Source organism: Salvia hispanica, chromosome 4, assembly GCF_029641045.1.
Source record: "Salvia hispanica isolate PSC_SH4W2 chromosome 4, Shi_PSC_v1, whole genome shotgun sequence".
Classification (NCBI taxonomy): Eukaryota; Viridiplantae; Streptophyta; class Magnoliopsida; order Lamiales; family Lamiaceae; genus Salvia; species Salvia hispanica.
This window is the reverse complement of record NC_142695.1, coordinates 59,914,220-59,924,825: the sequence shown is the minus strand read 5'-3', so window position 1 is coordinate 59,924,825 and position 10,606 is coordinate 59,914,220. Positions and strand designations below refer to the sequence as shown.

Below are 10,606 nucleotides of genomic sequence, written 5' to 3'. Positions count from 1 at the left end.
AACTATAAGGGAACTTTCCAAAATAGAAAAATGACTGAACTACGAAGGAACAGAGGGAGTATTTGTTTACAATTTTTTGGAACATGTGGGTTATGGGCCTACCACGCTTTTGCTGTGCCACTCTAATTGATTGTTATTTTTAATCTAATATTGATTGATATGTGCATCTTTTTTTATGGGCTCAGTGATAATACTCATATGGCTTATGTTAGAAGTCGTAAGCCCATAAGCCCAATGCTACTATAGTAAATGGATGTGTCATTCCATAGTCTATATATTATATAATGAAAGAAGGGCGGAAAAACAACACTTGAATATACACATTACAAAATCAAATATTATACAATGACAATCCAAAATTCCAAATACAAGACACAAACACATATACCAAAATCTAAATAATTTTACACAACAAAAAAAAAAAAAAATTTCATAGTGTGTATTCCCTATATACATTTACCAACTTATGCTTAAAAAAAATAATAACAAAAAAATAATTAACAAAAAAATTTTAATAATATAAACATAGATCAAAGTCCAATTTAAGGCACTTCTGTTGCAACCTCAGCTGCAATCTTGCCTGCATTAATGCTTGTACCTTCCTTGAGATCTTCTTCCCCATCAAGCTGAGGTGCAACATAGTTCTGCACCTTGTACCTATGCCTCATTGCAAACAAAAGAAACACCAAAAAATTCAATATCCCCAAAAGTGCAAGCATCCAATAGAAGTTATCCAACTTCCCTCTATTGAGGTCACTCATCAGCCACTTCTTGTTCGTCACGCTGTCGACCAGCGTGACGAGCAGGCTGCTGACGAAGAAGCCCATGGACAGGGTGCTGAGGAACAGCCCCGTGCTCATGGACTTCATCCTCTCTGGGGCCTCTCGAATGAAGAATTCGAGCTGGCCCACGTAGGCGAAGGCCTCCCCGGCCCCCACTAGGAAGAACTGGGGCACGAGCCAGAAGGCGGGGATTCTGATGCCGTCGTTGACGAAGGCGTCTCTCCTTTTCATCTCCACTAGGGCCGCCGCCGCCATGCCGAATACGGAGAAAACAAGGCCTATCCCGACCCTTTGGAGGGAGGACAGGCCTTGTTTCGTGTGGGTGACGCGGCGGGCTAGGGGGACGAGGAGCCGCTCGTTGAGGGACGTGAAGAGGAGGATCGAGATGAAGAGGAAGAAGGAGAAGCTTCCGGCCGGGATCTGGAATGTGCCGATTTTCCGGTTCATGAAGGTGGCTTGCTCAATGGTGAATGTGTTCATTTGGGAGTAGACTGTCCAGAAAAGAATGCAAGTGGACCAAATTGGTAGGAGCATTACTACCATCTTCACTTCCTCAACTTGAGTAACGGTTGCGACTTTCCCTGTCGCCGCGCCTTTGGCTCCCTCGGCCCCCGCGTCGGCCTCGATTACGGACGCCTTGTCCAAACACCTAACATTGTTACAATTCCAAGAAAAAATCATACTTTTCTTAATTGATATTCTAACAACTCCCATGTTTTAATAAGAAGTGACATGACTGAACTGTCAGTCAGACATTAGCATGACAGTTCAGTCACATCCAGGATTAGTAAAACAGGGGAAATTGAAATTAAACAAAAATAGAAAATTCTTTACCGAAGTTTATTCGAATGAGGAACCGTGGCGCTGAAGTACTCATTCAACATGTCGGGTTGAGGAGGATACGGGAGTCGGCGTCTCCTCCACGCGGAGGAGACGACGCGCCATATCACGGTCAACGGGCTCCCCTGGGGCTGTTTGTAGCGGTACAAAGCGGTCCCCGCCAGCAACACACCAACCGCGATGATCATCGTCCCGGCTGAGATCCCGTAGCCCCACCCTCTCCCCACATTGTCTTGAATGTAGACCAAAACCGTGACCGCGAACAGGGACCCGAGGCTAATACAGAAATAGAATCTGTTGAAAAAGTATATCATCGCCTTCTCCTCCTTCGGATCAGACGAGTCAAACTGGTCTGATCCGAAGCCGGAGACGTTAGACTTGATGCCTCCTCCCCCCAACGCGATCGTGTAGAGGGCCGTGTAGAGCATGGCCAGCTGGCGCCCGCTGGCCTCCACGCACGGCTGCCCTCGCGGATCCGTGCAGGGAGGAGGCCTCATGCTGGGGATGGTGGTGGCCAATGTCAACAATGTCACACCCTTCAATAATCACATAATTCAAATGAAATAATATAATGTTAGATTTATAAAATTATAGAAAAAAAGGTACTAATAAATTAGGACATGACTAGTTTGAGGGGTTGGACTTTTTTTTCTTACCAAAGCTGTGACGGATGCCGCGATAGCAACCGTCGTGTAACGGCCGAGTTTGGCGTCCGCGACGAAGCCTCCGAGGAGGCCTAGTAAATTGAGAGTTCCCATGAAATTTGTCACGATGTTCGCCGATTTTGCCGACGAAAGATGCAATTCTCCGACGAGGTACGTCACGAGATTCATCGATATCCCCATCACGCAAACCCTCTCGGAGAGTTCCGTTCCTGAACTCAAAATACGGGACGAGACGAGACGAGACTCATAAGTCAAGACTATTTAATTTAAAAGGTGAATAATCCCTTATGATTATAGCTAGATTCTATAGGGGTAGTTAGCCTATATAGTCTCATATTGTTAAATAGAATTTTTTTTGAAATTTCTGACTTCGCCACTATATAAAACTGCATGATATATGGATTACCTAAAATGAGCCCGGCTGCCAGCCAACCACCGGTTTTCGATTTGTCGACCGGTTTTCCACGAAAATCTACCATAGCTCCTTCATCTTTGCTACCATGATTATCAACCAAAACCTGCATATTTCCAAACATTAGTTTCACCATTTTTACACAAAGCATATATATATATATGTGCACAATGTTACTTACCATTGCAGAGAGAGAGAGAGATGAGAGAGTGGAAAGAGAGGAGAGAGAGAGTTGGTATTGCTGAGCACAAAAGGAATACAATAAAGTTGGATTGGAATTGAATGATTGGGAAAAAAATACTAAGTAGCAAATGTCTGAGCAAATAAATGAAACTTGTACATTTGGATTTTGGAGGTATTCTTTTGTGGTTGAAATCCTACACAACTAATCAAGACATTTTAATAGATGCAATGTATTTATCTCCATATCGATTTTCCACTTTATTTATTTAATTATTTTTGTTTGATTGAAAAAAATTCTCTAGCCATGGTACTAGGCCTTCTTCAACTATACGCAAAAATCACTTTGTATACCATCAGTGACGGAGTCAGGATTTTTTATTTGGATGTGAAAAATAATTACGTAATCGATCGTACATGTGAATGACTCGGGGCCGAGAACGTGGGAAGATTGGAGAGACTGACGAGCAGTGACAAAGAGAAGATTTTTTTTTTATTTTTGACAATCTAAGTTCTCTGTTATTGAGGAATTAAGGGGATTAAAATTTAAGTAAGTTTTAAATATAATACTTTATAATATTACTATTTTGAGGATACAGTTGTAGCTTCACCGGCCGAATATGGATCCACCGTTGTACACTTGTATGCAATAACATGTGAGTGATGTAATTACGACAAATATTGGCTATATAAATTATGGCTGGAATGGCGATTTTAATATAGAAAATATTGGGACTAGAAATATGTAAAAAGTATTCGATAAAGTCTAAATTTACTCAACCACGGGCATAAAGATTTTTTAGGGTACTATTCTTTGGTAATTGTCACATTTTACTCATTTTTCACACGTACAATAAAGGCTTCTTGTCCCTTTTCAAGAGATGATATTGACAACTCTACTAACTACTATTGCAGAAGTATTATACATGGTGTGTGGCTTAATAGATTTATAAGATTAAGGCTTTTAAATATTGTTTTTGATTAAAGTTTGGTAGTAAATCTTAGAGCAATATCATATTATAAAAAGTTATTCAATTATCACTATTTCTCATAATTAGATGGCATACTTTTTCTTATCTCTTGTTCAGCTATTTCCTGAGAACTTGGCTCGTGATAGTGTATCTCAGCACGTCTTCATAGTACTGAGGTGATGTTCGGTTCATTAGATAAGATAATAGTAAAATATGGTATAGAATAAACCAAACTGAGCTTTGTTAACGATAAATTAGTCATAGGGGTAGAGGTGAGATGAATATTAAATGTGATATACAATGCAATCTTGACACTGTGAAGATGAGCCAAGATACATTGTCACGGACTGAATTTTAAAAAAAAACGAACAAGAGATAAGAATAGACATGATCACTATTTACAAACAAATTGTCAATCAAAAGACCCATAATTACACTATGTCTTCTGATTATACATCTCATCATCATCCATATGACTATATTAATCCTAGATGAAGACCATTGGGACTTATCGCATATTGTATCTCAATATTATCTTGTCTAACGTACTGACGCCACCTAACTAGATTGATTAATTAGCCACCTATATCGCTCATGTGACTACCTAATCTCGAACCAATTCAATAACAATTTTGATAAGACAATCTTGAGCACGAAATTAAGGGGCTAAATTTGATGATTCAAATGATTAGATACGTGATCAATTAAACTATGAGGTGCCAACAAGAAGTAGTGTCTATTGTCTAATCCCAATTATGGAAATTAACATTGATTGTGTTCTACTCTTCAACTACTAATTGCAACCATTTATATCATAACTATCTACTCAAAGAAAAAAGAGGAAGGAGTTAGAAGCTAGAATACAAATATAGAATTTCTATTATTTTTGGGGTAAGAATATAGAAGTGTGATATTCACATTTCACCACCATTTTCTTGCCAAATTAAGGTTTGAATAATAGAAGGAAAAACGTTGTTTTGGAATGCGATTGTTACTTAACCTTGCACCATAACGTCGCATGTTTCCCAATGTGAAATTTACTTCATGAATTATTGTTTGGTTTTATTTTAGCCGATATGGATCTTTTGCATAGATAAGGAAAAATCTTGAAGGCGAAAAGTATCTCTATTTAATTACATTTCCAAAGTGTTTATTTATTCATATATGCTTCTTTTGGGATTGCTTATAATGTAAAACACTTAATTATGATAATATAAGAACATATTTGAGTTGAAGAAATAAAGTAATTGTATTCAAAACAAACGTAATTTATGTCGCATCTAGAAATTAAAATCAGGTCCTCGTCCATCACATATATATTCATAACCTAAAGACTGAAAATGATTTTCACTATAAAAATTATTACTATTTGAATCTTTTTAAATTATTTATTTGCATCTATGCACATGAATATAATCCAATCGGGAGCATTAGTATTCTTTCACTGTTAGAATCACAACATTCTTCCAACCATATGCAGCCACGTGGCACTTAAAAGCAACAAAACAACGTTATTAAGCAACAAAATTAACGAATAACAGTGACGAATTTTCGCGAATTGCATCAAAGACTATTTATGTTGCATTAAATGCAGTTTATTTTTCATTTTAGTCTACAGTGCAAAATAAACTGCATTTAATATGACATAAATAGTCTTTTTCTGCAATCCATGAAAATCCATCAATGTTATTCACTAATTTTGTTGCTTAGTAACATTCTTTTGTTGCTTATAAGTGTCACGTAGCAGCATGTGATTGGAAGGATGTTGTGATTCTAATTTTAGTTATTTTTTTAAATACGCCCTTAATCCAATATGATCTTATAATAAAATAAATAATTGCAAATGATGTGTCTGTTTTTTTATCATTGAAGGTCCATATTGGGCTTAAACAACAAATAGTGGGCTTTTAGTTGATAATAAATGGGCCAATTTAGCCCATTGCTATCATAACGACCATTACTAACCCAATTACCCAAGTCCTGATAATGATTTTACACCCCCACATATAGTTGAAATTTTAATTGTTAGTCGTCTATATATCTCATGATCTCAATATTAGGTCCGACAATTTTTCAACGACATGAACAAATTTTAATACAGTAGTAAATTTTATTTTTATTACTTTATTAAAGTTCTAATTATGATTTTATTTTCTTGCATTTTACATGACGTCTCCTTTTCTTGTTTTCGATGTCACGAGGCCATAACCATGTTGTTCACCGCAATACAATAATCAGAATCGTTTCATGTCATTATTGCGTGTTTCGAACTGTGTCCTTGTCATATTGTTAGTATCACAACATTAATAAGATCGTGTCACTGACATATTCTTGTAATGTGTGAATAATATTCGGGTTTTAATATAGCAAGTCAACTTTATACTTAGATTTAAAATTTCTATAACAGGTTGTGTTTGAGTTTAACCTTAATTGACTGAGTTGTTATCAGATCTACCCAATAATAACCGAGCACAATTCGTCCTAATTAACATGTGCGGAATTACCATTAACGTTGTTGACAATTTACCATATCGTCCAATTTTTGTTGTATTGAACTTTGAGTTGGCACATTAGAAATGTGAATATTTCAAAAAAAGTTAAAATTAAATCATAATCGAAAATTTAAAACTTTAGCTTCATATGGCTCCACCTTGATGATGAATGACTGGTGGTGAATTGATGATATTCAATACGTGACACAAATACTGATTTCCAAACGGCCGAACCCAAATGTTAAAAAGAGATAAGATCTGAATTATTAAATGAAAAATCTCATGAAGTGATAACACACTGACCATCAAACTACAATCCAAAAGTGTAACTACTATATTAATTTGAAAAATACTTCAAATTTAAAAATTAAACAACAGAAAATCACTTAATTTATATAATGGGTTGAGATATAAATATATTTTATGAAATTGAAAATATAGAAATTGATACTACTATATCTATATGATAGTATTATTTTCGAATTATATATTTTGAATTTAATGCACATTTTTACCTTACGAAACGATTTAACTACTTGTCATATATATTCGTCTAAGGACAAGTGTACAACAATAATTGCAAATTAGTACTATAACAAAAAAAAAAAGATATTTTACGTGAACCAAATGTATGGCCGAAAAGTGTGAGCCTACATGATTTTGTTTTTTCCACATTAGAATCCAAAAGCCAACCTATATTTTAATTTTCGATCCTCATGTGCAAGATATTTTAGTAATTACTATATTATTATTTATCTAAATACAAAATATATACAGCACTATTTTATTTCCTCAACATATATTACGCATTATAAATAGAAATTCTGTGTCGGCAACTTAAAAAAAAGCAGGAAAAAATTCAGTAACTAATGTGCAAAATATTATTCAACAATCGACGTTTTCTTTATGAAAAGACGATGTCGTTTAAGTACTCATGAGTGATGACATAATCATATGATTTTACGGCTAACATATCAAATAAATTTAGTGACAATTACAAATAAATCAAAACTTCATATTTTCCTACCGATTTTTAAAATTGTGATACGAACAGAATTTGATCAGATTTCATGATTTATCTTACACTATCATTTATGCCAAATGATTCACTGCTTTCTTTATCTGCAATACATTTATTAATCATTGTTAATACAGATCTTAGATCTTTCTCCACTTACAATACACTAGTCAATTTTATTATAATTGATTAGCTAATGATAATATGTTGTAACAATTGTCATCTGTTCAAATTAGAAAAAACACGTGCACAACGTTCTCAATAATTTAGCTCAAATTTTAACTTATTCATCACAACCTTTTTCTTCCTCCTACAAAAATCTCTTCATCCAAACAAAAATCCAATCTCATTCCACACTCTCTTCTTCAACACAATAAGCTTCAAAAAATCCCTAAAATCCCCCCAAATCATGAATGCAACACTCTCCGGGGCGGCGATGTCGCCATCGGCCGCCCCTCAGCGTGCAGCGATCCCCGGCAGCTACGGCTGGCCGGTGATCGGGCCGCTGGCGGACCGCCTGCAGTACTTCTGGCTGCAGGGGCCGCAGAAGTTCTTCGCGAACCGGATGGAGAAGTACGAGAGCACGGTGTTCCGTACGAACGTCCCGCCGGCGTTCCCGTTCTTCCTCGGGGTAAACCCGAACGTGGTGGCGGTGCTCGACGTGAAGTCGTTCCGCCACCTCTTCGACACGGAGCTCGTCGACAAGACGAACATCCTCGTCGGAGATTTCATGCCGAGTGTTAAGTACACCGGAGGAATTAGGGTTTGTGCTTATCTTGATCCCACAGAAACTAAACATAACCAAGTAAGTATCTCTCTTTTACTATGCACAATTCCTCCTCCATCTCCTAATACTCACACACAGTATATACTAGTGACGTGGCGGATTCAGAAAACAGAATTCGTGTGGTTGGACGTTTGAAGAATTATAGATAAATTTAATATTTATGTAACTTAGTACTCCCTCCGTCTCCGACTAGGAGTCACACTTTAACCGGACACGGGTTTTAAGAAATGTAAAGCAAAGTTGGTTGAAAAAGTTAGTGGAATGTGGGACCCATTTTTTATATTGGTTTTATAATAAAATGTGAGTGAATTGAGTTAGTGGAATGTGGGACCTACTTACTATTTATGGTAAAAATGAAGTGTGACTCTTAATTGGGGACGGACCGAAATGGAAAAGTGTGACTCTTAATCGGGGACGGAGGGAGTAGTATTTTTTATGGGGACACAATTTCACATAATTGTGATTAGAGAATATAACTTAGTACTATTTCTTTATGAGGCATAATTTAACATAATTTCTACTATTAATTTTTTAATGATTTGCAAAAAATCTTGACTGATATGTGCATGTGAACATGCATGTGACCACACGCCTATATTTGTATTTTGTTAACATACATGATTGTGAATTGTCGACCGTGGTCCATGCTAAAAAGTAAAAAATATTTATTATTATTGTTACAATTATATTATAGTACCAATTATCTTATCTTGTTTGCTTTCATGACCACATAATTTCTTTAGGATGGACTACTATTTCTAGTGGATTAGGAAGCATGATATGTTGTTACATTACATATTGAAGCTTAAATTATTGCAATAGTGTATTTCATTACATATTATTGATTTGCTTGAATTATTGCAAGTGTGACGACAATTGATATTTTCTACAATTCATTTTCCTCTGTCCCAGCTAAGATGACACATTCTTTTTTCGTACTTATTTTGAAAAAATGATGATAACTACTTAAAATAGAGAAAAAATAAAGTAAGTTAGAGAATATTGTAGAAGATACTATCTTCTATATTATTATCTTCCTTATTTTATTTTCTCTTCACTTTAACTATTTATTATCATTTTTTCAAAACACGTGAAAAAAAGGGACGTGTCATCTTAGCTGGGACGGTGGGAGTATTTTTTTTAAAATCGGGAGTATTTAGTATACTATACTCTTCATTACCACCATTATTTACTTCATTAACTCTTATAATTAATCAATGATTAAATAAAATTGCAGATCAAATCCTTCGCCATGGACATCTTAAAACGGAGCTCGAGCAAATGGGTTTCGTCCATGGTCACCACGCTCGACGCCACGTGGGATTCCCTCGAGTCCCAGCTCGCCGCTGCCGGAGACGGCGGCTCAGCCAGCTACATCCTCCCTCTCCAAGAATTCCTCTTCGCATTCCTCAGCCTCACCCTCCTCGGGGCCGACGCCTCCGCCTTCCCGGACATCAAGAAATGCGGCCACATATATCTCGACCTCTGGCTCGGAGTGCAGCTCCTCCCAACGATACCCATCAACGTCGTGCAGCCCCTCGAGGAGATCTTCCTCCACTCCTTCTCCTACCCCTTCTGGCTCGTCAAATCCAGCTACGAGAAGCTCATGAGGTTCGTCGAGAACGGAGCCGCGGAGACTGTTGCCCGAGCGCAGACGGACTTCAACCTCACAAAGGAGGAAGCCATCCACAACCTCCTCTTCACGCTCGGGTTCAACGCGTTCGGAGGGTTCACCCTCTTCTTCCTCTCGCTCCTCAGCAGGCTCGGAGAGAATCCGGGCCTGCACGAGGAGCTGAGGAGGGAGGTGCGGGAGAAGCTCTCGAACAACGTCCTTAGCTTCGAGACGGTGAAGGAGATGGACCTGGTGAATTCGTTCGTGTACGAGACATTACGATTGGACCCGCCGGTTCCACAGCAGTTCGGCCGAGCACGAAAGGACTTCGACCTCACCTCACACAACACGGTGTACGAGATCAAGAAAGGAGAGCTGCTGTGTGGCTACCAGCCACTAGTGATGAGGGATCCCGAGATATTCGAGAATCCAGAGGACTTCGTGTACGACAGATTCTCGAAGAAAAACGGTGGTAACAAGTTGCTGGAATACCTGTTCTGGTCGAATGGGCCGCAGACAGGGACTCCGGGTCCATCGGCCTCCAACAAGCAGTGTGCAGCCAAGGACGCTGTGCCTCAAACTGCTGCTGTGTTTCTGGCTTACCTGTTTCAGAGATATGATGAGATCTCCATTTCTTCTGGCTCCATCACTGCTCTCAAAAGGGCAAAGTAACGGCCGTAAACGATGCTGTATCATAATACAGTACAACGTCTGTATACATCGACGTTTGTCAATGTATAAAATAAACATGGAAGAACAATATGTTTACCTGTTCAAGTTATAAACCTTAAAACAGCACAATGATGATTCTTTCCTACACAATACCTAAGCTCTATAACATTACTTC

The 10,606-nt window shown here is 37.8% G+C and overlaps 2 protein-coding genes across 2 annotated transcripts; one reads left to right on the top strand and one right to left on the bottom strand.

Annotated features, from left to right (window-relative positions):
• Positions 1 to 298: 298 nt before the first annotated feature.
• LOC125192586 (protein NRT1/ PTR FAMILY 6.4-like) lies at positions 299 to 3,038 on the bottom strand. Its single transcript, XM_048090205.2, has 5 exons — positions 2,881 to 3,038; positions 2,694 to 2,805; positions 2,279 to 2,496; positions 1,617 to 2,158; positions 299 to 1,431 (listed from the first exon to the last, which is right to left on the bottom strand). The coding sequence occupies exons 1-5, from the start codon at positions 2,881 to 2,883 to the stop codon at positions 543 to 545; spliced, it is 1,764 nt and encodes a 587-aa protein (XP_047946162.2). The 5' UTR covers positions 2,884 to 3,038; the 3' UTR covers positions 299 to 542.
• A 4,644-nt stretch (positions 3,039 to 7,682) lies between these two features.
• Positions 7,683 to 10,581, top strand: LOC125195839 (fatty acid hydroperoxide lyase, chloroplastic-like). The gene is made up of 2 exons (XM_048094096.2): positions 7,683 to 8,165; positions 9,385 to 10,581. The coding sequence occupies exons 1-2, from the start codon at positions 7,770 to 7,772 to the stop codon at positions 10,429 to 10,431; spliced, it is 1,443 nt and encodes a 480-aa protein (XP_047950053.2). The 5' UTR covers positions 7,683 to 7,769; the 3' UTR covers positions 10,432 to 10,581.
• The last annotated feature ends 25 nt before the right edge of the window (positions 10,582 to 10,606 follow it).

Excerpts from the sequence above, each read along its gene's own strand:
- LOC125192586 (XM_048090205.2), bottom strand. Across the intron at positions 2,159-2,278 it reads CGGCATCCGTCACAGCTTTG|GGTGTGACATTGTTGACATT; the intron begins GTAAGAAAAAAA and ends TGATTATTGAAG. Across the intron at positions 1,432-1,616 it reads CCTCATTCGAATAAACTTCG|GTGTTTGGACAAGGCGTCCG; the intron begins GTAAAGAATTTT and ends TAACAATGTTAG.
- LOC125195839 (XM_048094096.2), top strand. The coding sequence starts at position 7,770 with ATGAATGCAACACTCTCCGGGGCGGCGATGTCGCCATCGGCCGCCCCT. Across the intron at positions 8,166-9,384 it reads CAGAAACTAAACATAACCAA|ATCAAATCCTTCGCCATGGA; the intron begins GTAAGTATCTCT and ends ATAAAATTGCAG.